The sequence below is a fragment of the Melospiza melodia genome, chromosome 18 (genome assembly GCF_035770615.1).
Source record: "Melospiza melodia melodia isolate bMelMel2 chromosome 18, bMelMel2.pri, whole genome shotgun sequence".
NCBI classification, from domain to species: domain Eukaryota; kingdom Metazoa; phylum Chordata; class Aves; order Passeriformes; family Passerellidae; genus Melospiza; species Melospiza melodia.
This window is the reverse complement of record NC_086211.1, coordinates 1,026,935-1,051,216: the sequence shown is the minus strand read 5'-3', so window position 1 is coordinate 1,051,216 and position 24,282 is coordinate 1,026,935. Positions and strand designations below refer to the sequence as shown.

Here is a 24,282-nt window from a genome sequence, read left to right as displayed (position 1 = left end):
CCAATCCCATATCCCATATCCCATATCCCATACCCCATATCCCATATCCCATATCCCATATCCCATATCCCATACCCCATATCCCATATCCCAACCCCATATCCCATATCCCATATCCCATATCCCATACCCCATATCCCATATCCCAACCCCATATCCCATATCCCATATCCCATATCCCATACCCCATATCCCATATCCCATACCCCATATCCCATGTATGTCCCAACCCCATATCCCGATCCCTGTCCCGTTTCCGGCCCTGCGCCCCCTGGCGGCACGCTGAGCACGCGCCTTCCCCCCGCCGCGCTCCGTGGTCTCGCCCATCGCTTCCCCCACGTCCGGGATATGGTCCGTTCCCGCCGTTCCCGCGCACGCGCGCTCCCGCCGGACGCGGCCGGGCCGGCCGGGCGCACGCGCAGAGCCGGGAACCGGGAGCGGACCGGGAGCGGACCGGGAGCGGGAGCGGGGCTGGGGGGACACGGGGTGAGGGAGAGCCGCGGGCCGGGCCCACGCCCCGCGGGGTGACACAGACCCGCGGGGTGACACAGACCCGCAGGCTTTAGGGAGCGCCCCGGGCGCGGCGGCTCCGGGAGCGGCGGCACCATGAACGCGACGCAGGGCACGGTGGGCAGCGACCCGGTCATCCTGGCCACGGCCGGCTACGACCACACGGTGCGGTTCTGGCAGGCGCACAGCGGCATCTGCACCCGCACGGTGCAGCACCAGGACTCCGTATCCTTCCTTCCTTCCTGCCCCGCCGCCCCGCGGCTCGGGCCGGCCCCGCCACCGCCGCCGGGCCCCGCTCGGGCCCGCTGATGCTGCGTACCGACCTTAACGGCGCCCGCAGCAGGTGAACGCCCTGGAGATCACACCGGACCGGAGCATGATCGCAGCCGCAGGTGAGCCTGAGGTGCTGAGCCTCTGCCCGGTGCTCGGCCGTTGTCGGTGCTGAGGCGCTGCCCGGTGCCCGCAGGGTACCAGCACATCCGCATGTACGACCTGAACTCCAACAACCCCAACCCCGTGATCAACTACGACGGCGTGAGCAAGAACATCACCTCGGTGGGGTTCCACGAGGACGGGCGCTGGATGTACACGGGCGGGGAGGACTGCATGGCCCGCATCTGGGACCTCAGGTGGGCACCGGGGCTGCCCCGGGCTGCGGGGCCGAGATCCCTGTGCATCCCTGCAGCCCTGAGCATCCCTCAGTCACAGGTGCCACGAGCCCTGACCCCCCTCCCTCACTGTCACAAATCCCATGCCCCCTGAGCACCCCTCCCTCACTGTCCCAGGTACCACAAGCCCTGAGCACCCCTCATTAACTGTCCCAGGTGTCACAAGCCCTGAGCTCCTCTCCCTCACTGTCCCAGGTGTCACAAGCCCTGAGCTCCTCTCCCTCACTGTCACAGGTGTCACAAGCCCTGAGCTCCTCTCCCTCTCTGTCACAGGTGCCATAACTCCTCCTTCTCTGTCACAGGTCCCGGAACCTGCAGTGCCAGCGCATTTTCCAGGTGAATGCTCCCATCAACTGTGTCTGCCTGCACCCCAACCAGGTGAGGAAGCTGCCTCCTCTGGGGTTCCCAGCTCAGAATCCTGAGGAACAGCTTAATGCCCATCCAGTGCCACCCCTGCCATGGCAGGGACAACTTCCATTGTCCCAGGGTGCTCCAAGCCACGTCCACCCTGGCTGTGGGCACTGCCAGGAATGCAGGGGCACCCTGAGCACCCTGTTCCTGTGGCTCCTCTCTGAGGGGCTGCAGAGATGTATTCCAGCAGAAGTTGGGGTACCACAGAGATGGCCTGGGGGCTTCACACAATGTGGTTGTGCTGATGACCTGGTGGCTTTTGCAAAGGGACAGCACAGGGGCTGCACCGAGCTCATCCCATGGCAGCAAACACGCCCTTGGAGCAGGCTCTGCCCCCCAGCATCCCTGGGGATGGCATGGGAGCAAAGCTGGCAGAGTGGGGGCAGCTGGGGAGCCTGAGGGTGACAACAGTGCCAAGGAAGAGCATCCTGGGGCCTTTGGGTGGGGTTTGGTTGAAGTTCCCCAGTGGGTTCAGCAGCTGTTGCTGAGCAGAGGGAGAGTGGGGGCACTTGAAGAGGCTGAAGGGAGCAGGAGCAGGGAAATCAATAGGGATCAATCAGTGCTAATGGCTGGGCTGGGCTTGCAGGGCTGTGGTTTTGCCTGCAGACAGGGCCGTGCAAACCTCTGTAAAGTCCTGAGTAATGGAAATGTTCCCTTGCAGTTCATTTTGCAAATCAGGAATTTCAGGCTAAATTTGAGATCAGTTATTTGGACCAGACTATCCAAATAATGTAGAATATCCACTGTCCTGTAGTGTCAGTGGTGTGAGAGCGTGTTATGTTAAATGAATATTGCTTAACATTGGTCTTAGATGTGAAATAATCCCTGACACGGTGCTGCTGAGGGCCAGAGTGCTGGTTTGTGAGCAGAAGGTGGTTAATTAGACCAAAGGTGGCAGCATTTGTTTGGGCAGCTCAGTGGCTCTGCAGTTCCCTCTGCAGAGATGCTGATCCAATTATTCAGGGATTCCTCACGGCCTGAGTAAAGCCATGAAAACTTTGCACTCAGCATTTACACCTGCTGAGAGGGGCTGAGGAGCCCAGAAGAGCCTTTTGTGCAGCCAGATAAATGCACTGATGGTGTTTGTCTCCTCAGAAGCAGCCTGTGCTCCCAGGGACAGGATTAGCTGTGCTGATGACCTGATCTCCTCTAGGGATCCTGCTAAAATTATGGACAGCGCAGGGCTGTCGATAAGGGCCTGGTTGGAGTGGAGACATGCCAGCATTGTCTTCTGCTCTGAGCACGGGATCAGAGCCAGGACTCCTGCCCTTGGCTCTTGTCCTTCCCCTGAGAAGGGGAGAGACACAGAAAAACCCACTTCAGCTTGTGTTTTCTGCTATCTGCACCCTTGAGTGCTTCAGTTGTTCAGTGGCCAACCTGCCCTTAATGCTGCCTCTCAGACGTGCTGAAAACCACTTGGCTGCTGTGGCTGTCGTTTGGAGCCGTGGCTGTGCCACAAACCTGGAACTGGGACAGCTCTGTTTGCTCTGGGGTTTGGGAAATCAGCAAACCCTTCTGGGGAGGGAAACTGCCTTTTGCAGGGTGCCGTGGAGTCAGTACCCGGCTGGGACAGGCTGTGGGACAGCCCTGAGCTGGGGAGAGAGGAGGCAGGACAGGATGGTGCTGCTTCACCTCAGAGCAGGGCTGCAGGGGTGCTGCAGGGGCACGGTGTTGGTGCCAGCTGCAGGCTGCTGCTGCAGTGGTGCTGCAGGGGCACAGTGTGGGTGCCAGCTGCAGGGGCACAGTGTTGGTGCCAGCTGCAGGGGCACAGTGTTGGTGCCAGCTGCAGGAGCACAGTGTTGGTGCCAGCTGCAGGAGCACTGTGTTGGTGCCAGCTGCAGGGGCACAGTGTGGGTGCCAGCTGCAGGGGCACAGTGTTGGTGCCAGCTGCAGGAGCACAGTGTTGGTGCCAGCTGCAGGAGCACAGTGTGGGTGCCAGCTGCAGGGGCACAGTGTGGGTGCCAGCTGCAGGAGCACAGTGTTGGTGCCAGCTGCAGGAGCACAGTGTGGGTGCCAGCTGCAGGAGCACTGTGTTGGTGCCAGCTGCAGGAGCACAGTGTGGATGCCAGCTGCAGGGGCACAGCGTGGGTGCCAGCTGCACGCTGCAGCTCACGGTGCCCACAGAGCCGTGTGCCCTGCAGGCAGAGCTGATCGTGGGCGACCAGAGCGGGGCCATCCACATCTGGGACCTGAAGACCGACCACAACGAGCAGCTGATCCCCGAGCCCGAGGTGTCGGTGAACTCGGTGCACATCGACCCCGACGCCAGTTACATGGCAGCCGTCAACAGCTCGGTGAGCCCTGCTGGGGTGGCAGCTGGGCTTGGGTGGGCGTCCCCCAGCCCGGGCACGGCCTGGGCACAGGGCCCTCTGTGCCTCTGCTGCAGGGAAGCTGCTACGTGTGGAACCTGACGGGCGGCATCGGCGAGGAGGTGACGCAGCTCATCCCCAAGACCAAGATCCCGGCTCACAACCGCTACGCCCTGCAGTGCAAGTTCAGCCCCGACTCCACGTGAGTGTGGAGCCCTCAGCACGCTCCCAGGGCAGGCAGGGGCCAGCTGTGCCCCCAGCTGTGCCCCCAGCCGTGGCTGCTGCTGGCTGCACACTGCAGCTCCCCAGGGAGGAGTGGGACACAAGGCAGGGCATGTGGCACCACAGCATTGCTGTCAGGGGTGTCCCACTCCCTGAGCTCAGCAAGGTTTGCAGCCGTGGGCTGTTCTCCAGCTGTTCTCCAGCTGCTGCAGTGTGAGCTCCTTCACGGAGTCTGTTCAGCTGGGATCTGCTCAGTCTGACAGTGCAGGTGTAAGGAGATCTGATTGCACTGGGGACAGGTCTCCGGGCTGTCACTGGCCCTGGCCCAGGTCTGTGTAACCAGAGGCCCACAGGGGGACAGTGACTGATGAGATTGCCCTCAGATGTCTCCTTCTTGCAGGCTCTTGGCCACCTGTTCTGCAGATCAGACATGCAAGATCTGGAGGACTTCAAACTTCTCTCTGATGACAGAGCTGAGCATTAAGAGCAACAACCCCGGGGAGACGTCACGGGGCTGGATGTGGGATTGCGCCTTCTCCGGGGACTCCCAGTACATTGTCACAGGTCAGGCTGCACCTGGGCCGGGCCAGGCCTGAGCAGTGACCCCGGCTGGGACACGGCAGAGCCTGGGGCACGGGGGCTGTGAGGGGAGCAGCCACTGCTGGCTGGAGCGTTCTGTGCTGCTGCACTGGGGCAGCTGTTGGAACTGGAGAGGAGATCTCCAGTGTGCTGTTCATCTCACAGCCTGTTAGTCCCTTGAACACACCTCTGGTAATCTCCACACTCAGTGCTCTCCAAAAGAGCTAAACCCCACGTGCAGAGAAGTGCACTGAGCTGCTCTGCCTTGCTGGTCATCACCAGCCCTAAGGATGGCTGAATGAAGCAAGAGCAAAGTATTTCTTAGAATAATAGTAAAAGAGAAACTTAAAAGGTAATATACATCCCATTCTTCTTTTCACTCCAGCCTCCTCGGATAACCTGGCCAGACTGTGGTGTGTGGAGACAGGGGAGATCAAGAGGGAGTACAGTGGCCACCAGAAAGCCGTGGTCTGCCTGGCCTTCAATGACAGCGTCCTGGGATAACGTGTGGCAAGGACAGCACCTCTGCTTGTTTCCCCTTGCCTTGCCTTGCCTCTCCAGAGCCTGGGACACGCTCTGTACCCATCCCCTCCTGTGTGGAGAGGGCTGGGGCTCTGACAGGGGCAGCTGCAGCTGCCTGGGCTGAGACCAGCCTTCAGCTCCAGGCTGAACGTTGCTGACACGTGTGTGGCCCTGAGGGAGGGAATGGGAGAGGGAGGCACGGTCCCACTGCAGGGACACGGGTACAGCTGCAGGAATCCCTGGGACATCGGCTGCTGACAGCTCTGGATGTTCCTGTACCCCAGAGTGGGAACAAAATAAACCTCAGCCTTTGCCAGTGATGGGAGAGGCTGAGCAAAGAGGAGAAGCAGCTCTTGTCTTGGTTTGCAATCCCTTTATTCAAAGTGTTTCACAGAGTGCCTTGGAGAGCCGCTCTCCTAAAGCCAACCACCCCCAGATGTAACAGCAGCCACCTTGTGCTGAGCAGAGCCTGGAGCCCCAAACCTCCAGCTGCTTCCTGGGATTCCTCTGGGCCTGGCTCTCCTAATTCCTACGGACAAGGCACTGGAGCACAGCTGCAGTGTCTGTGCTGACAGTGCTGAGCAGAGGCCTCCTGCTTCTCTAAACTCTCCTGTTGCTGTTTCTCTAAACTCTCCTGATGCTGTTTCTCTAAACTCCTGACCTGCAGCACAGAATCAGCAGGAAGCTCTGGGGATGCTGTGGGTGTTCCCTTCCTCATGGAGGTCAGAGGCCCTTGAGGAATCCAGTCCAAGTGTGAGGGCACAGAGGGGCTGTGGCTGCAGCACTCACTCGGGCAGGTAGTAGAAGCAGATGGAGACACAGATGTTGCTGGGGAAGCAGATGTCAATGCACAGGTAGATGAGGCGCTGCCTCCCCGGCCCTGCCGAGGAGCAAGGACAGCAGTGAGAGCAGGGCTGTGGTCCCCAGGGGTGCTTTGGACTCCTGCAGAGTCCCTGGGGAGCTGAGCAAGGGGAAAGCCTCAGGGAATGACCTTTCTGATTCAAGCTGGAGTCAGATGGAGCAGGCTGACAGCTCAGCAGGCTGCTTTGGCTGAGGATGAAGGTGGCAGGGATTAAGCAGTGATGTCTCAGGGACAGCTCTGGGTGCTGTGCTGTGCTGTGCTGTGCTGTGCTGTGCTGCTGGGGCAGCTCAGAGCCCATCCCTGTGCCACGGCTCAGGACAGGGGTGGGTACGAGCCAGCACTCAGGGGTGGTGGACAATGGTCTCGTTTTGCACTAGAGGTCACCTGTCCCTGTCCTGGCCCTTGGCAGCCTGTCCTGGGGTGCATCAGCTGCTGTGCAGCACAGCCTGATCCTCTTAGAGGTGCTGGCAAAGCTCCTGCCCGCCCTGCCAGGGGAGTGCCCCACTCACCGTGGGCTCTGCGCACCCAGAGGATGGAGGAGTGCTCACACAGGCTCTGCACAGCCTCCCCCAGCGCCCCGGGCTCCAGCTGCTGCCCGGCCACAATGCCCAGGAACTCCCTGTAGAACTTGGTCTGGTTGTTGGGCTGGAGCGGCTGCTCGGCCTGAAAGAAACGGCCCCGTTGGTTCCTCCAGGGCAGGCACTGTGTGTGTCCCCAGAGCCCTGCTCAGCTCCCAGGGCACCCAGGAGTGCTCTGTGCCCCCGCAGGTGTCTCCTGCCAGCTGCCCTGTCCAGCTCCCAGCTCTCATTGCCTGTCTGTGGGCTGCTGGCAACCCCAGCAATGCCGTTTTATTTCCATTTAGGAGCCTCAGGGCTGGGCAGGTGCTTCCCTCTGCCTGCATCCCTTTTGGGAGCCTGTGTTCCCACACTTCTCTGGGAGTAAGGACCAAGGAGCCCCCAGGAGGAAAATGGAAATGGATAGCAGATGGCAGGGACACAAAAAAAGGGGCTTTCTGTCTCCTGGGAATGGAATCTGCCCCTGCCCAGGCATCCAGTGACACTTTGTTCTGAGGGTCCTTGTACATGACTGCCTCCAACCTTGTCCTTCCCTGGCAGTTGGTAACAAACCCCCTTTGTTTTTCCTCCCCCAGATTTTTGAGCAGGTAACAAAACCCGGTGGGAGCAGGTCCTGCAGGAGCCCTGCCATTCACCTCCATGGGACACACACATCCCCTGCCCCAGGCTGCTTCCCACAGGAGTCAGGGCACGGATAAAGGCAGGAGCTGCTGCTCAGAGCTGGCTGGAGCCCAGCCTGGGGCACAGCTCTGCTCCTGGGGGCAATGAATGCCCCACAACAGGGGCTGGAGAGTCCTGCCCCGGCTCCTTGGGGAACAGTCCCCCCTGCAAATCCCACTCGGTGACCCAGGGCAAAGCCCAGTCCCCCCCCAGCTGTCCCGGGAGTGCTGCTGCAGCTGCTCACGCTGTGCTCGGAGGTGTTGAGAGCCATCTGCAGGTCCCAGGGCTCCATCCTCCTCAGGTAGCAGGCTCGCTGCTCCAGCGGCTTGTAGCACACGTAGCCCTGTCAGATGGACAGATGTGGACAGATGTGCCCTTGGAGCAGGCAGCACACGCCCACCCTGGCCCAGGAGAGCCCTGAAGAGCCCATTCCCTTTGCCCTGCTCTGAATTGATGATTAAAGGTGCAGAGGGAGGCAGGGCTGCCCCGGCACTCACGTTCCTGCTGTCGTACAGCACCACGGCGCTCAGGTTGCTCCGGGAGGTGATGTAGTAGGTGACAGTGCTCCTGGCCTTGTCCACCACGGCTGTCTGGTTCCTCAGCGGGTCCTGCTGGCCCTGCAGCGTCACTCGGAGGAGCTGGGAGCCAGCCTGGGCACGAGGAGAGGGAGGGCAGCGCCCACCAGCAGCTGCTCTGTGCCTGTGTGCAGCATCTCCCACCTACAGCCCCGGCTGGCCCCGGGCTCCCCCTGCTCGTGGCCGGCTCAGCAGTGGAGAGGAGCAGGCTCTGACCCAGGGGAAGGGCGATCCTCAACTCCATCCTCACCCCAGCGCCCCTCGTGCCAAGGCCAGCAGGGGCTGGAGGAAAGGGCCAGGGGACCCCCAGCCCTGCCTGCACCTCCCTGCTCTGCCCAGGGACTGATCCAGCCAGACTCAGCCCACCCATCCCTCCTGGAACTGCTTCCCACACAGCCCAGGCTGCCTGCCCAGATCAGCATCCCTTACCTGGGCAGAGCTGGGGGAGAAGCTGAGAACCCCCACGACACTGACACCAACAACTGCAAAAAACAACAAGGCAACGGACAAGATGATCCAGAAGGTCCTGGAGGGAGCTGGGAGGTGTGCTGGGGCCCTCCTGTCCTGGGAGCCAGGCAAAAGAAGGAGGAACAGGAGTTAAAATTGACTCTTCTGCCAATTCTCTTTCACCAAACGAGTTTCCAGCTCATGACACAAAGCCTTGTGCGCTCTGGTTGGAGTGCAGAGCTGCCAAACCATTGCAGCACCTGGAGTAACCCCACAGTGCTGGAATTCAGATCCAGCATCCTGGTACCCAGCACTGGCACAGCCAGGGAAGCTGCAAAGCCCCAGGGCAGGGCTGGAGCAGCAGCTTTCCAGACACAGGGAACAACAAATTAAATTATTGTGGTTTACAGCAGAAATCCCCAGCGGGACAGTCAGCATTGGAATCAGACCCCGTGTGGAGGGATCCTGCTTCTGTCCCCTCCCTGTGCTGGGCTCTGCTGGATTTTCTTGCTAAATTATTCTCCATGAGACCAAGGAAAAGAGCTTGGCAGCACTGTGACATTTCTATTGGCTCTATTAATTTACTTTAATTCTTACATTGAAGCAATTAAATTTAACTTCATGGCGCATAACGGGATTTTTACAAAGCAGAAAATGTGCTTTCAATAATCTCAAACACAGCCCACATTTAAAAAATAACCTGTTTCCCAATCCTCTGAAGGACAGAGACATTCAATCCATGCCCAGGATTGCTTGTGCTCCAGCTGCACGAGGATGGGCTCACCCAGCCTGGGGACAGTTATGGATCTTTACTGGAAACAGAGAACTCCCAGGTTATTCCCTGAGAGAAGCAGTGAGGTAAAACTGCACCTATGTGAAATCCTGTCAATTCCAGCAGAGCAGAGCCCCAGCCCTGCAGTGCCTGGCAGGTTTTCAATAAGCAATGGAATTCCCTCTGGTGGGAAAGGTGCAGATAAAGAGCTCCAGCAGCTCCCAGCTGTGAGGGCACAGCTCACCCCCATCCCCAGCAGCCTGGCTGTGGCTCCTCTGCCCTGGAACCTGAGCAGGTAAACCCGGGCACCCCCAAGGCACCTCAGCCCAGGTGGCAGCAGCTCCTGGCAGGAGCTGGGCTGGGGATCAACAGAACCCGCCCAGGATCCGTGGGAATGGCAGGAGCTCTGCCCCTTGGATGGGATCAGGCAAGCACAGAGCACTGCAGGGGCAGGGAGTACTCACTGATGGAACAGGGAATACTCACTGCAGGACAGGAAATACTTCAGGACAGGGAATGCTCAGGAATACTCACTGCAGGACAGGGAATACTCAGGGATACTCACTGCAGGACAGGGAAAGCTCAGGAATACTCAGGGATACTCACTGCAGGGCAGGGAAAGCTCAGGAGTACTCAAGAATACTCACTGCAGGGGCAGGGAATGCTCAGGAATATTCAGGAATACTCAGCAATACTCACTGCAGGGCAGGGAATGCTCAGGAATGCTCAGCAATACTCAGCAATACTCACTGCAGGGCAGGGAATGCTCAGGAATATTCAGGAATACTCAGCAATACTCACTGCAGGGCAGGGAATGCTCAGGAATGCTCAGCAATACTCAGCAATACTCACTGCAGGGCAGGGAATGCTCAGGAATATTCAGGAATACTCAGCAATACTCACTGCAGGGCAGGGAATGCTCAGGAATGCTCAGCAATACTCAGCAATACTCACTGCAGGGGCAGCAGGGCCCGCACCGTGCCCTCCTTCCATCCTCCCTTCAGACGAGGACCCGGCTGCTGCTGCTCTGCCTGCTGCCCACGCTCAGGCTGGGCATGGTCCCGGCTCCAGGCACGCCGGGGGAACCTGGCCGTGTGTCCGTGGGCCATAAATACCTGTGCCCACAAACACCTGTCCCCGGCAGCCCGGGGGCTCTGCGGGAGCCGAAACCTGAGCGGGGAGCGGGAGCTGAGCGCTGCTGTCAGTGCCGGGCGCGGCTCTTCCTGCCCAGCCCCGGGGCAGGTGGGAGCCACAATGGGGCCCTTTGAGTGCCCGGGGCTGGCACGGCCCTGCACGGCCCAGGTGAGGCTCCTGGAGGGATCAAATGGCCAGAGGACAGTGGCAGCCTGCCCGGTGGCAGCGGCAATTCCCACATTTCAACAGGAGCTCCTGGGCTGGAGCCAGGCGCCGATCCTGCTGTCCCTGCAGGGCCGCACAGACACACGGACACACCCGTGCCACCCTGCAGGGAAAGGGAAAAGGGCTGTGCCACCAAGTCACTGCCACAGCCTGCGCTGCTCTCACACTGTCACCTGTGTCCTGATCCTGAGCAGTCCAGGAGCCCCCAGAACGTTCCAGACCCGCCAGCCAGACGTAACCAAGGTGTGGAGGCAAGGAAAAGCCAAGAATTCCTTCATGTGATGTCTACCCAGGGAAAATGCAGGCTTTGGACTCCTATCACGCACAGGGCTGAACAAACTGGGTGAAGGCAGCCCACAAGAAAGGAGGAGAGGGACTTTGGCCAAGGGCATGGGCAGGGCAAAGGGGAATGGCAGAGGGTGAGATGAGGGGTCGGAAAGAAACTCTTCCCTGTGAGGGTGGGCAGGCCCTGGCACAGGTGCCCAGAGCAGCTGTGGCTGCCATGGATCCCTGGCAGTGCCCAGGCCAGGCTGGACATTGGGGCTGGGAGCACCTGGGACAGTGAAGGTGTCCCTGCCATGGCAGGGGTGGCACTGGGGGGGATTTGAGGTCCCTTCCAACCCAAACCATCCCTGACCCCAGGATTCCCAATGCTCAGCAGACCAGACCACACGGTGAGACAACGCTGGGGAGAGCAGGTTTGAGAGTTTAATGGGAATTCAAGTAGAGGATTAGGAACAGTTTGGAAGCCAGAACAGAGATTTGAAGCACGATTGACAGCGCCAGCAGCACATTCCAGCACCCCTGAGCCCAGGCAATGGCTCCCTGGCCAGCAAGAGCCCTCAGCAGGGACAGAGCTGCCTGAGGGATGCTGGACTCTCTCCTGGCCTTCTCCTGACACAAAAAGCACCAGAAACAGAGACTGAATCCAAACCCACACTGTTACATCAGACAGGACCTGCAGTGAGTCCACAATGTCCATCTCCATGTTACCCGGACCAGGGGTAAGCTCTGCCTCTGGGACTTTGCAGGAGAGATTTTCCACACTTCCTTCCACAACTCCACATTACAAACAACAGCCTTGCAGAGGTTCAGCCAGTGCTCTGGGAACACTGAGAGCCTCTGCACTGCAGGGTTATTGCTGTGCAAAGGAGGTGACAAGTTACCAGGCAGGAAATCAGCACTGCCCGAGCTCCTCGGCTGGACAGGAAGGAAAACCAGTGCTTAAATTGAACTGTAGGTACTGGAATCTATGCAATAAAAGCGAGTCATTTGCATATATAATTTTCAATTATTTCTGTAATGCAAAAGCTTTCACTGTGGGATTCAGGCAGCACAAAAACCACCCTGTGGTGAGCCCCTCATTGCCCAATCCCACCTGGAGATCAAAGAGAATCATCCCTGAGCAAGCCAGCACTCCTCACCAGCCAGCGTGCCCAGCCCCAGCTGGCACACACGGAAGATCTGAACCTCAGGGATGGGAAGGAAGCACGAGCTGCTGTCACACACACCCAGAGCCACGGGGCTCCCTGGGGACAGCTGTCCTGGGCACTACACCCATCCACGGACTGAGCAGGAACTGGGATTGTGCACTAAAGCCAAGGCAAGAGGCTCAGTGATGCTGAGGAAGTGCAGGAGCTCGGTACACATTGATCCTGGGATTTCTGGGAAGCAGCAGGAATGAGGGACAGTCCTGTGTGGCCACAGACTCTCTGCATTACCAAATGCAACCGTTTAGGAGAATTAAATCAGTGCTAAGTACATTCCTCTCCTCCTCCCTCCTGGGAAACAAGATATATTATCATAGACTCTATTTATAATTTAAATATATTCTAACTTTATGCTCAGGGAGTGCCAGTGTGTACAAGTGCTTTACACACTCTCGACCTTGGACAGGCACTGGTCAGCAGACAGGGTCTGGAATTATGTAGGATCATCCCAATCTGCATCACAAGTGCAACGTGCAGTGAAATGAAAGAGATGAATTTGTGTGACCTGACGTGGGGCTGTGCCCCTCAACAGGGCCCTAACTGGGAAAAAGAGTCACCCCAAGGGCAAACACCAGCTCCACAAGTGCTTCCAAGCACAACCAGAGTTACTGCACATCCCAAGAGTCGTTTCCCTGAACAGACCGGGCTGAGCCACGGCCCAGCCTGGCCAGGACATGATCCTTCCCCTCAGATCACCCAGCTCCAGCTCAGCCCAGAGGAGCTGTGCCGTGGATCCAGCACTGGATCGATGCATGATAACCAAACCCAGCCCCAAGCCCAGCCCCTGTAACGCCCCCTTTGTTCAAAGTGCATTTCAGACTGAGATGTAAACAGAATCATACCGAGAGGACAGAGAGGAGACAAGCGAAGGGTTCTAACCCTGGGGAGTACCTAGTGAGTGCGTGGGTTACTGCCAGGGGCTGCTGCAGGGCTGCCCCGAGCCCCTCACGGCCCCAGGGCCGGCAGCAGGTCGGCGATGCTGTCCACGTAGAAATCGGGGACCAGGCCGTGCCTGGCGGGACAGCCGCTGTCCTGGTGGCCCCGCACCTCGTCCAGGGCCGTCACCCCGGTCAGCGTGAGCAGCGTGGTCAGCCCGCAGCTGTTGCCCATCAGGATGTCCGTGTCCAGCCTGTCCCCCACCATGATGGTGCGAGCGGGGTCCACCGGGAACTCCTGCGCCACGCAGTCGAACATGAAGCGGTTGGGCTTGCCCACGATGAACACCTCGCGCTGCGCCGCCGTCTCCACGGCCTTCACCAGGCACCCCGTCCCTGGGGAACAGACAGAGGGATGGATTAGGGACAGACAGAGTCTCCACAGCCTTCACCAGGCACCCCGCAGGATCATGCGGAGGGATTAGAGACAGAAGGCTCTCAGCACCCACACGAGCCAGGACAAATCCGCTCAGGTCACGGGGAATGGACGCCTCAGCTTTGCAGGCAGAGGGACGGGTGGGTCCCAGGGGAAGTGGTGCTTAAAGCCTGCCAGGAGGTGGGAATTCCGTCCCGCAGTGTCGAAAGGGAACTGCTATTCCCAAGTAAAGGATCAATAAGGATTCCCTCTCTTTCCTCCGGGGTGCTGTGCAGGAAAGGCTCCGGGACACCGAGGCTGCCTCAAAGAATCCCAGGATAGCTGGAGGGGACCTCTGGAGACCATCCAGTCCAACCCCCGTACCAGGCAGGGCCACCTGGATTAGGTGACACAGGAATGTGCCAAGGCGAGGCTGGAACATCTCCAGACGGAGACTCCGTGACCTCCCTGGGCAGCTGCTCCAGCGCTCTGCCACTCCCCAGGGAAAAGGTCCTTCCTGAGGCTGAGCTGGAACTTTCTGCGTTTTACCACCACGACCCCGAGGCACGGAGAGCGCCCCTCCCCGGGCCCACCCGCTCCGCCCCCCGGCCCCGCGCACCGGGGATGCCGGCGCCGCCCTCGAGCGGCAGCCGGTGGTCGCGGTTGGTGCCGACCAGGAGGCACTCGGGGCCGCCGCGCAGGAGGTACCGCAGCGCCTGGCACAGCTTGGCGTAGCTGAAGTGCTCGTCGAAGCCCACGAGCACGGCGCGCACGGCGGGCTCCAGCGGCGCCTGCACCCAGTCGGCGGGCGCGGGCCCGGGCAGGGCGGCGGGCCCGGTGCCCACGTGCGGGATGCCCACGGCCTCCAGCTCGGCGGCCAGCGCGGCGCTGCCCAGCACGTAGGCGGCGGCGCCGGGCGGCAGCGCCTGCCGCAGGTAGCGGGCGGCGCAGAAGGCCGAGCTGAAGATGTGCCGGGGCTCGGCGGGCGGGAAGCCCAGGCGCCGCAGCTTCTCGGTGTAGGCCGCGCGCGTCCGCCCGCTGTTGTTAGTCACGTAGCACAGCCGCTTGCCCGCCGCCGCCAGCCGCTCCAGCGCCGCCGCCGCGCCGCTCACGGCCGCCTCGCCCCGCCACAGGACGCCGTCGCAGTCGAAGAGCAGCGTGTCGGCGTTGGCGAGCGCGGCCCGCGCCGCCTCGCCCTCCAGCCGCCGGCAGCGCCGCGGGCCGCCCGCCGCCATCCCGTCCGCCATGGCCGCGCCGCCGCGCCCGAGCGCCCCGCGGCCCCCATTGGCCCTGCCGCGCCCCGCGCCCGCCGCCCGCGCCTCCCCATTGGCCGCGCCCCGCACGGACCGCGTCCCCATTGGGCGGCGCTGCCGGAGGCCACGCCCGCCCCGCCGGGAGCCGGCGCCCGGTGTCCCCCCCCCCTCCGTCCTCCCGCGCGTCGCCGCCGATGGCGCCTGGCGCGCCGCGCTCTCATTGGCCGCCCGGCCCGAGGGCCCGCCCCCCGCGCGCTGCTATTGGCCAGGGCGCCCCGGCGCTCGTTCGGTAACGCGTTAGGCAACTCCGCGGTAACTCCTCGGGAACTGCTCGGGCTCCGCTCCGCCGGGGCTCAGGGCTCGGCGGTTACCGGGGGCAGCGGAGGGACCGTGCTCCGACACCGCCCGCCGGCGCCCGGAACCTCCGCGCGGCGGGCGCCTTCCCCGCCGAGCCCCGTCCCGTTGTTATGACGACACGGCCGTAAAGCCGCCATCTTGCGGCGCGTTGCGACACGGGGGCCGCGATGGCAACGGGCGCGGGGCCGGCTGCGCTTACGGCAGAAGCGGCCGGGCCGGGCCGGGGCGCGGCCGCCGCGGGCTCCGGGCCCCCCGCGCCCCCCGCCGCCCTCATCGGCCTCCAGCCGCCCTTCGGCGAGCAAGGTACCGCCCTCACGGCGCCCCGGCCGGCGCTGCCAGGCCCGGGGGCGGCGCGGCCCGCTGGGTGAGGGGGCCGGCCCGGTGCCGCCAGCGGGGCGGGAGGCGGACGGGTCTCGGTGTGCCTCGGCCGGGGTCTCCCCGCTCCCCTCCCGCATCCCCCGGGCGGAGCGGCGGGGCCGGGTGGTGTATGCCGGTGCCGGGAGGGGCTGGGGGCCTGCTGGGACGGGATCCCGGGGCAGGGAGCGGGGACACACCGAACGCCCGGTGCCTCGGGCCTGTCCCGTGTCCCGCCCCGCTGATGGCGCTTTCCCCGCAGACGAGGATGACGTGCACAAGTGCGGGCGCTGCCACTCGGAGTTCAGCTCCCTGCAGGAGTTCGTGCAGCACAAGCTGCAGAAGGGCTGCCAGCGCCCTCCCGACCCGCTCGCCGGGCTCCTCGGCCACGAAGGACACAAGGTGACCGCGGCCTCTCCCAGGCGGGGCTGGAAATGATTGGGATGCTACGGTCTGTTGGGTTGGAGGGGAGGGAGCAGCGTGCTCGGGCAAGCAGGACCTGCCTGCTGAAAGGTGCTCTGTGCCAGCAGGTGGTTCCTGCTGTCGAGGAGTCCATCACTGTTGCTCACATTGTTGTCGAAGCATCTTCCATAGCAGAGGAGATCAGCGACGCCTCGGCCATCGTAGGTGAGCTCTGGGGTGCCTTGGTGTGCCCGGGGGGTCTGGTAGCTGTTCCCTCATCTGTGACCTCTTCTGATGGCTTTGGGTCGTGGTTGGGTGGGTGACACCTCTGTGTCACTGGGATTTGGGGCTGTTCCTGCAGAGCTCTGGGAGGCAGCCCTGGGCCAGCCCTGCAATCCTCCCCCATCAGGGTCATGGAATGGTCATGGGATGGGCTGGGTTGGGAGGGCCCTCAAAGCCCACCCAGTGCCACCCCTGCCATGTTTAGGGACACCTTCCACTGTCCCAGGGTGCTCCAAGCCCTGTCCAGCCTGGCCTTGGGCACTGCCAGGGATCCAGGGGCAGCCACAGCTGCTCTGGGCACCTGTGCCAGGGCCTGCCCACCCTCCCAGGGAACAATTCCTCTGCAATATCTATTGTAAACCTACCCTCCTTCAGCCTAATTAATACAACTAATTAATACAAATTAGATGTTAAGCTCTGTTCCAGAAGTGCCCATTTTATGCTGCCATAATGAGAAGGTTGCAAAGATTCAAGTGGCAGGTTTAAAATATCTTTTCTCTTTCTTCGTGCATGACATGCTGACACAGCAGATGATGGTTTGTTATCCTGTAAAGAAGCCAACTGTGTCCCCACCTTTTCCCAGGCAGTGGGCACATCAAAGAGGTCATTGTAGCAGGAGACCATGTGTTTGAGAACCCGAATGGCCACGTGGATGGGGAGGTCAGTGAGGAGCAGGACGCTTCCAGCGAGCTGACCAAGGTCAAGCTGCAGGTGAACAAGGAGGGGCGATATGTGTGTGAGCTGTGCCAGAAGACCTTTAAAACTGTGAGTATCCCCTCTGCTGCTGTGGGCTAGGGAGCCTTTTAGGCTGGCTGTGAACCTTATAAGAGCTCCCTAGACTCAGTAGCAGTGTGCTTTACTGCCTGCCCTTCCCAGAGGGGAGTTCTGCTTTCACAAGGAGCCTTGTTGTTCTTTACAGCTAAAATGTAAAATCTTTAAACTGTTTGGAAATTCTTTCCCTAGGCCAGCATCCTCAAAGCTCACATGATCACCCACAGCAGCAAGAAGGACTATGAGTGCAAACTTTGTGGGACTTCCTTTAGGACAAAGGGGTCTCTGATCCGACACCATCGGCGGCACACGGGTAAGAGTTCTCCCAAAGAAGAGCTCCTTGTCACTGGAGCTGTCTGTGGCTATCCTTTTGCCTTCCAGGGGAATTCCTTGCTGCTTCCCATGTTTTGCTGAGACCATTGAGCTCCTCAGCATTTGGGGTGCTGGGAGGCAGTGGAAGGTTCTGGGATAGGCACAGTCGTGTGCTGTAGAAAGCTGAACGTGTTCTTCAGCCCGTCACACAGAGCTGATCCACACAGTGCTGGCTTTAAAATGGTTGTTTTGATTCTTGTCATTTCCAGATGAAAGACCTTACAAATGCAAGAAATGTGGGAAAAGCTTCCGGGAATCGGGAGCTTTGACTCGGCACCTTAAATCTCTGACACCTTGCACTGAAAAAATCCGCTTCAACATGACCAAAGAAATAGTTGTCAACAAAGATGATCTGCCACCAGGTCAGTGGTGCTGCCAAGACCTGCCTCCTGTCTGATAAAGCCAAACCCTCCCAGCACTTGGAATAGAAATTCCTTCTGGCACAGGTGCCCAGAGCAGCTGTGGCTGCCCCTGGATCCCTGGCAGTGTCCAAGGCCAGGTTGGACAGGGCTTGGAGCAGCCTAAGATGGTGGAAAGTGTCCCTGCCCATAGCAGGGGGTGGAACTGGATGACCTGCAAGATCCCTTCCAACCCAAACCATTCCATGATAAGAAATAATCTTATGGTTTTGAATTTGTTTTTTATACCACAAAAAAGTAATTTATACAGCAAAGTTATTACCTCAAAGCCAGGTGTGAACTCAAGAATGTTTGAGAATCTGGTACGAAGGTGGTGTTAACAGGCACCTTGTGCTCTAAGGCAGATTTTCAGGGCACAGGGAGTTGCTGAGGGGTGCATTTCCCCACCCCTTCATTTCTTGCAGGTTCATTTCTTGCAGGACCCTGCAGCTCCACCACAGACACAGTGTCCTCCATAGCGAGCGAATCCATCGAGGCCTCCCCTGTCATCCACTTTGTGACAGATGCAAAAGGCAACGTGCTCCATGAGGTCCATGTGCAGATGCAGGGACTGCCCATGGTGGATGCAAAGCCCCTGGAGGCAGATGTGAGTGTTGTTTGATTCAAACACCCTCCGTGTGTTTTACACAAAGAATGTTTCACCTCAGAGCAGAGGTGTCTGGGGTACTGGCAGTAAATCTGAGTGTGGAATGAAGGGCTTCCTTTGGTTGGTTTCCTTCTGGGCTTGTCATCCCTTGGGTTGTCAGAGTACAGATCCACCTCATCCTCCTCCTCAGCCCAAGGTATTCCCTGGCTGATCTTTCAGCCCCATAGCACAGCACACCCAGACAGAGTGGCACTCACAGCAGTGTTGCTGTAGGACACTGGGTTTGCTGTGCCCAACTTCTCTTTGTTCCTGCAGCAGCTGCATCCCAAGGAGCTGCCCTGCGAGGGGGAAGTGAACAGTGAGAACCTGCTGAGGCAGGCCATGAGGAATTCGGGGATTGTCATCGAGAGGGTGGCTCTGGAGGAGGTGCCGAAGCCGGATGAACCTGTGGCAGCAGCTCCAGAAGAGCTGGAGAACAAAGGGATGGAAGTAGAAGAGGAGCCGTGTGTGGAGCAGTGTGTTAAACTGGAAGGAGCAGAGTCTGTATGTTTGTATTCCATCAGCACATTAATTTTTTAACTTTCCTTGTCTGTATTTGGGTGTGGGCAGCTGTTGTCCTCATGTTGTCCTCGTGTGTCTGCCTGTGCCTGTGGCTTTGTGTCAGGTTTTAGAGTTACATTGTGCAGGTGTGATTTAAGGGAAATGTTCCTTCACACATGTGCTGTCTCTTTCACAATGGAGATCTCTTTCCTGTCCAAGCTGGAGTGTTTAATTGGGAATTTGGGTAGCAATCCTAACTGGACACACCAGTACAAAAGTAGAAAAGCAGTTTTCCCATTTTCTCTCCAGCAGACACTTGCAGAAGGAACCAACGGGTACAAACATTATGTTTGCTCTCACTGTAACGAAGCCTTCAATGAAGTTGCTGTCCTGGAAGCTCACAGCAAAAGTCACACAGGTAAAGGGCTGCTGGGGCTGCTGTGTGACACAAGCTCAGTGACCTCAGCTGGGTACAGCTGCTCTGATGAGGAGAGACTGCAGGACCTGGCTCTGGTCAGTCTGGAGAAGGGAAGGCTGAGAGGGGATCCCATCAATCCATACAAATCCCTACCAGGGGTGTCAGAGGATGGTGCCAGACTGTTTGGTGACAGGATGAGGAGCAGTGCCCCAAAATCAAAACACAACAAAATCCACGTTAACATGAGGAAGAACCTCTTTGCAATGAGGGTGGCAGAGCTGTGGACACGTTCCTGTGTCACCTGCTCCAGGGGGCTGCACTGGATGATCACCAGAGGTCCCTTCTCACCCCAGCTATTTTGGGGTTCTGTGAAAGCCCACACACTTGGTGACAATACAATTCCTCCCCTTCTCCAGGTCGCTTTTGTGACAATTCAGTTCCACCCGTACCACATCCTTGTGCTGCAGGATACCCTGATCAACCACACCTTTTTCTCTGTGTCCCTCTAGAGTACAAACCTTTCAAGTGCGAGGAGTGTGGCAAGGAGTTCACCAAGGGCTACCTGCTGAAGAAGCACCAGGAGGTGCACGTGAACGAGCGGCGCTTCCGCTGCGGGGAGTGTGGCAAGCTCTACAAAACCATCGCCCACGTCAAGGGGCACCGGCGCGTGCACTCGGACGAGCGGCCCTACGCCTGCCCCAAGTGCGGCAAGCGCTACAAGACAAAGGTGAGCCCCAGCCTCACCTCACCAACCCCTCACTGCCTCCCCAGGGCTTTGCTCCTCAAAGAGCTCATCTGTCTCTTAGAGCTCAGAGAACCTGTGGCTGCTCCATCCTTGCCAGTGTCCAAGGTCAGGTTGGACGGGGCTTGGAGCAGCCTGGGACAGTGGAAGGTGTCCCTGCCATGGCAGGGGGGTGGAATAAGATGTTCCCTAAGGTTCTTTCCAACCTAAACCATTCAGTGATTCTGTGAGCTGAAACTCCAGAAAGACGTTTTGGTTTAGTGGGCAAAAGAACAGTCTTTGTAAAACCATCACATTTCTGAAGAAACTGTTCCTTCATGTGTGGAACAAATATGTGATAACAGTGTCCTGGTTCCGGCCAGGATGAGGTTGATTTTTGCAGTAGCCAGGAGGGTGCATGTCTAGAACATTCTGGTATGAGTGTAAGGGGTTCCTTCTCTCTGTTATCAGGGCAGGTGAGTTGCTCACCTCTTCCTCGCTATTTATCACCAGTAGTGGTTTTTTATCTTATTTCTGTTTCTGTAAATTGTTCCTATCTCAGTCCCCGATCTTCACCTTTTGTGCCTCCAATTCTCTCCAGCCCACTGTGAGGGGAGGGGGAGAGGGAGAGGGGAACAAGTGAGTGCCTCTTGGTTTGGAGAGTCATGGTGTGAGCACTGGCTTGGGAAGTACCATTCCTAAAGCACCACCCAAGAAAATCATCCTATAAAAGATGCTGAGTTGCACCCTGGGAGCAAAACCTCACATCTGTGAGTCGGCCGTGTCCTTTCTGAGCGCTTGCCTTGCCTCCCTGTGCGTGCAGAACGCCCAGCAGGTGCATTTCCGTACCCACCTGGAGGACAAGCCCTACGTGTGCCAGTACTGCAGCCGGGGGTTCCGGGAGAAGGGCTCCCTGGTGCGCCACATCCGCCACCACACCGGCGAGAAGCCCTTCAAGTGCTACAAGTGCGGCCGCGGCTTCGCCGAGCACGGCACCCTCAACAGGCACCTCAGAACCAAAGGTGAGCAGGGCACCCTCAACAGGCACCTCAGAACCAAAGGTGAGCAGGGCACCCTCAACAGGCACCTCAGAACCAAAGGTGAGCAGGGCACCCTCAACAGGCACCTCAGAACCAAAGGTGAGCACGGCACCCTGAGCAGGCACCTCAGAACCAAAGGTGAGCACGGCACCCTGAGCAGGCACCTCAGAACCAAAGGTGAGCAGGGCACCCTCAGCACGCACCTCAGAACCAAAGGTGAGCAGGGCACCCTCAGCAGGCACCTCAGGACCAAAGGTGAGCAGGGCACCCTCAGCAGGCACCTCAGAACCAAAGGTGAGCACGGCACCCTCAGCACGCACCTCAGAACCAAAGGTGAGCACGGCACCCTCAGCAGGCACCTCAGAACCAAAGGTGAGCAGGGCACCCTCAACAGGCACCTCAGAACCAAAGGTGAGCAGGGCTGGGCTGCCCTGGGCCTGAGCTGGGCAGGCTGGGAGTGGTGCTGAGGGTGCATCTCACACACTTCACAGAACCACAGGACACAGGCTCAAGCTGCACCAAGGGAAATACAGGTTGGATATCAGATTATTTTTACAGAAAGAAATGGAATGGCCTGCCCAGGAGGTGGTGGAGTCACCTCCCTGGATGTGTTTATGACAAGCCTGGATGTGGCACTCAGTGACATGGTTTAGTTGAGGTGTAGGGCATAGGTTGGACTCTGTGATCTTTAAGGTCTCTTCCAACCTGGTCATTATGTGGATTTAATGACTCACATGGAAGTGGGCATGTTCTGGGAAGGAAATGTCTGAGTAAAGTTCTCAGCAATAATCTGGTTTGGTGGGATTAGTTGCACTGGGCTTGCTGCTCCTTGAGCTCCTAAGCCCGCATTTCCAGACTTCTTCAGGTAGTGCTGACGGTGTTATTCCAAAGGAATAATGCAAGTTTACTGGAGGAAAAATGGACTTTTGTAGGAGGTACTGAACTGTATCAGCAGAAAAGATCAATGATTTAAAATATACCCAAATTCTTCCTGTATGTTCTTCACACATGGCTTGGATACCCTGAGTGGTTTTACCACCTGCATTTACCCATGTTTGGAATTGCACTGGAGAGCTGCTCTGCTCCTGGTGTCACAGGGACTCTCCTGGGCTGTTCCTTGGCCTGTCCTGGTGGGCCAAGAGCCCCTCAAGTGCCACTGGTCACTCGTCCATGGCATCCCCTTGCTGGTGCTGCAGAGCACCTTCCAGCTGCTACTGGAGATGGACACAAACAGCGATGTTTTTCTGGAATTCCCTGCAGGTGGCTGCCTCCTTGCTATGAAGGAGGTGGAAGAAGTGATGGTGTCAGAGGAGAGTCAGTCTGCTGACAACTTGGCAGCCACAGTCCTTTCAGAAGACCCGCACACGGTTCTGGTGGAGTTCTCCTCAGTGGTGGCAGACACCCAGGAGTACATCATCGAGGTGAGAAGGGGCAGCCAGCCTGCCCACCGGCAACTGAGCACAGGCTTTGGTCAGGGAAAACCCTGCACTTATTCATGTTCCTGCTCCAGGCTTTTGGGAGAAGGTAAAACAGGCCCTGCCCTGCCTGCACGGCCCCAGGAGCCAGTGGGATCAGCCTTGTTTGGAGGGAAAGCACTTGGAGCTTCCCCACCCTCCCAAAATGCTGTGTGCGCCAGGAGGCTGAGCCTGAGAACTTCTGACCACACCAGATTTTAAGTCCTCACAAGCTTGCTTCAACTTTCCCTCCTATTTTCTCCCATTTCTGTTTATCTTACTTTGTCCCAGGTAATCTGTGTTGTTTCTAACAGAGGCTGCCAAAAGCAATGAATTCTGCATTTCACTTTCTCCCCTCTGTCACACAGAGCCAGCTCTCATCCCAGCAGGGTAACACAGCTCAGTTATTGAGTGCTGCCATAGTTCTTCTCCAGTAGGAGAAAAATCTGCTGCGTGGCCAAATCCTGCTGAGGGAGGACTTTCTCTTTCAGTTATTTGTGAACATTGTGCATTCATTTTAAGTAGTTCCTGATAATGGGATTGGGAGGGAATGTCAAGGAGTTATCTTTGGAGCAGCTACTGCATGTGAGGGGTGCACAAAGACTTGTGTAAAAGATTAGTGAATTATATCTTGGTGATAAAATTCTTTTTATAAGAACAATCTTATTTTGTCTTCCAGACTTCTACCGAAGACATGGAGACCAGTGAAGCTACTGAAATAATAGAGGGAACAAGACATGAGGTAAGGCAGTCCTTGGGTGACAGGAGGGGTGGCACATTGCAGAGTCTGTGCTGGGGTGCACACCTGGAGCAGAGCTGCTCCTGTCACTGCCCCAGGGGTGACACGAGCAGTGACAACTGCCCTTAACTCTGTCAGTAACTGCAGCCCCTGTCCCTGGCAGGTGGACAGCCACATCATGAAGGTGGTGCAGCAGATCGTGAACCAGGCCAACTCGGGCCACCAGATCATCGTGCAGAACGTGACGGTGGCCGAGGGCGGCGCGGGCGCCGACGCCGCCGACACCATCACCATCGCCACCCCCGAGAGCCTCACCGAGCAGGTGGCCATGACCCTGGCCTCGGCCATCGGCGACGGCGCCGTGCTGGCCACCGACGGCGGCCTGGCCGCGCAGGAGGCCACCGTCACCATGGTGGCGTCCGAGGACATCGAGATCATGGAGCACGCCGGCGAGTTCGTCATCGCCTCGCAGGAGGGGGACGTGGAGGTGCAGACTGTGATCGTGTGAGGGGTGGGAGTGCTCACCTGGGCGCTGGGCCTGCCCACGCAGCCAGGGGACACTCATGGGGCAGCGCAGGTCTGAAACGGGACAGGTCTGAAACGGGATAGTGCAGGTCTAAAACGGGATAGTGCAGGTCTAAAACAGGATAGGACAGGTCTGAAACGGGATAGGACAGGGCAGGTCCGAGGTGTTCTCAGTCTAAAACCAATTCCAGGAGTTAAAGCCTTGGCCTGGTCACCCTGAGGAGACTGACAGGTCACAAGTGGCACTCAGTATTCTGTACAGCAGCCTCGAATGAAGGAAGATCCTTTGGGAATCAGCCCACTCTGCCCACCACTGGGACGGCAGTGGTCTGGCTTTTAAAAGGATTCAGAAAGTGTAGCAAGTATGTGGGGTCTCACAAGGGATTTTTTTCAATATATGCATTTAAAACAAGTTGAGAAAACCAAACCTAAGGAGTTGTGGTGTGTGTTGAGCACCACGGAAACACTCTCATGCCTTTAACCTCACTCCTTCAGGCCTCCCAAGGCACGGTACTGCAGTATTTCTCCTTTCTTTGGTATCCTGGACAAGTAGCCTTATGTACTGGTCTGTGAATGCATCATTGTACCCTGCAATGCCAGCCAGGCTGCTCTGAGAGCCAGCCTGGGGGCTGGAAAGCCATATTGTATAGGAATTTGGTTTTTTTTTTAAACCGTATTTGGATTTTTAATTGCATATTGTACAGATTTGGCATGTAAATAAATACATTTTTAAAAATAAAGTTATTTAAAGTTCTTACTACATTTTTTTTCCAATTTCTCTTCTGTTATACTCAGAAG

The 24,282-nt window shown here is 58.2% G+C and overlaps 4 protein-coding genes across 4 annotated transcripts; 2 read left to right on the top strand and 2 right to left on the bottom strand.

The window, feature by feature from the left end:
- The first annotated feature begins 497 nt into the window (after positions 1-497).
- MLST8 (MTOR associated protein, LST8 homolog) lies at positions 498-5,567 on the top strand. The gene is made up of 8 exons (XM_063171595.1): positions 498-735; positions 851-902; positions 977-1,139; positions 1,481-1,556; positions 3,731-3,883; positions 3,976-4,100; positions 4,521-4,684; positions 5,085-5,567. Exons 1-8 carry the CDS (start codon positions 607-609, stop codon positions 5,201-5,203), a joined length of 981 nt encoding a protein of 326 aa, XP_063027665.1. The 5' UTR covers positions 498-606; the 3' UTR covers positions 5,204-5,567.
- Positions 5,568-5,598: 31 nt separating this feature from the next.
- On the bottom strand, positions 5,599-11,459 carry BRICD5 (BRICHOS domain containing 5). The gene is made up of 8 exons (XM_063171440.1): positions 11,418-11,459; positions 10,067-10,227; positions 9,125-9,129; positions 8,323-8,375; positions 7,816-8,037; positions 7,563-7,661; positions 6,593-6,746; positions 5,599-6,101 (listed from the first exon to the last, which is right to left on the bottom strand). The coding sequence occupies exons 1-8, from the start codon at positions 11,457-11,459 to the stop codon at positions 6,007-6,009; spliced, it is 831 nt and encodes a 276-aa protein (XP_063027510.1). The 3' UTR covers positions 5,599-6,006.
- PGP (phosphoglycolate phosphatase) lies at positions 11,158-14,609 on the bottom strand. The gene is made up of 2 exons (XM_063171591.1): positions 13,871-14,609; positions 11,158-13,232 (listed from the first exon to the last, which is right to left on the bottom strand). Exons 1-2 carry the CDS (start codon positions 14,607-14,609, stop codon positions 12,907-12,909), a joined length of 1,065 nt encoding a protein of 354 aa, XP_063027661.1. The 3' UTR covers positions 11,158-12,906.
- Positions 14,610-14,698: 89 nt separating this feature from the next.
- E4F1 (E4F transcription factor 1) lies at positions 14,699-24,246 on the top strand. Its single transcript, XM_063171439.1, has 15 exons — positions 14,699-14,793; positions 14,992-15,164; positions 15,478-15,617; positions 15,746-15,842; positions 16,483-16,664; positions 16,863-16,983; positions 17,252-17,404; positions 17,881-18,047; positions 18,363-18,590; positions 18,900-19,005; positions 19,515-19,732; positions 20,550-20,748; positions 22,027-22,187; positions 22,900-22,962; positions 23,123-24,246. Exons 1-15 carry the CDS (start codon positions 14,699-14,701, stop codon positions 23,465-23,467), a joined length of 2,448 nt encoding a protein of 815 aa, XP_063027509.1. The 3' UTR covers positions 23,468-24,246.
- Positions 24,247-24,282: the final 36 nt, after the last annotated feature.

Coding starts and splice junctions, on each gene's coding strand:
- BRICD5 (XM_063171440.1), bottom strand. CDS start 11,459: ATGGAGATGGACATTGTGGACTCACTGCAGGTCCTGTCTGAT. Junction 10,228..11,417: donor CACTGCAGGTCCTGTCTGAT/GTAACAGTGTGG, acceptor TTGTGGGCACAG/GTATTTATGGCCCACGGACA. Junction 8,038..8,322: donor TCTCCCCCAGCTCTGCCCAG/GTAAGGGATGCT, acceptor CCGGGGCTGTAG/GTGGGAGATGCTGCACACAG.
- MLST8 (XM_063171595.1), top strand. CDS start 607: ATGAACGCGACGCAGGGCACGGTGGGCAGCGACCCGGTCATCCTGGCC. Junction 1,140..1,480: donor GCCCGCATCTGGGACCTCAG/GTGGGCACCGGG, acceptor TCTCTGTCACAG/GTCCCGGAACCTGCAGTGCC. Junction 1,557..3,730: donor TCTGCCTGCACCCCAACCAG/GTGAGGAAGCTG, acceptor TGTGCCCTGCAG/GCAGAGCTGATCGTGGGCGA.
- PGP (XM_063171591.1), bottom strand. CDS start 14,609: ATGGGGACGCGGTCCGTGCGGGGCGCGGCCAATGGGGAGGCGCGGGCG. Junction 13,233..13,870: donor GGGCGGCGCCGGCATCCCCG/GTGCGCGGGGCC, acceptor TCTGTTCCCCAG/GGACGGGGTGCCTGGTGAAG.
- E4F1 (XM_063171439.1), top strand. CDS start 14,699: ATGGCGCCTGGCGCGCCGCGCTCTCATTGGCCGCCCGGCCCGAGGGCC. Junction 15,165..15,477: donor GCCGCCCTTCGGCGAGCAAG/GTACCGCCCTCA, acceptor CTTTCCCCGCAG/ACGAGGATGACGTGCACAAG. Junction 19,006..19,514: donor TCACAGCAAAAGTCACACAG/GTAAAGGGCTGC, acceptor GTGTCCCTCTAG/AGTACAAACCTTTCAAGTGC.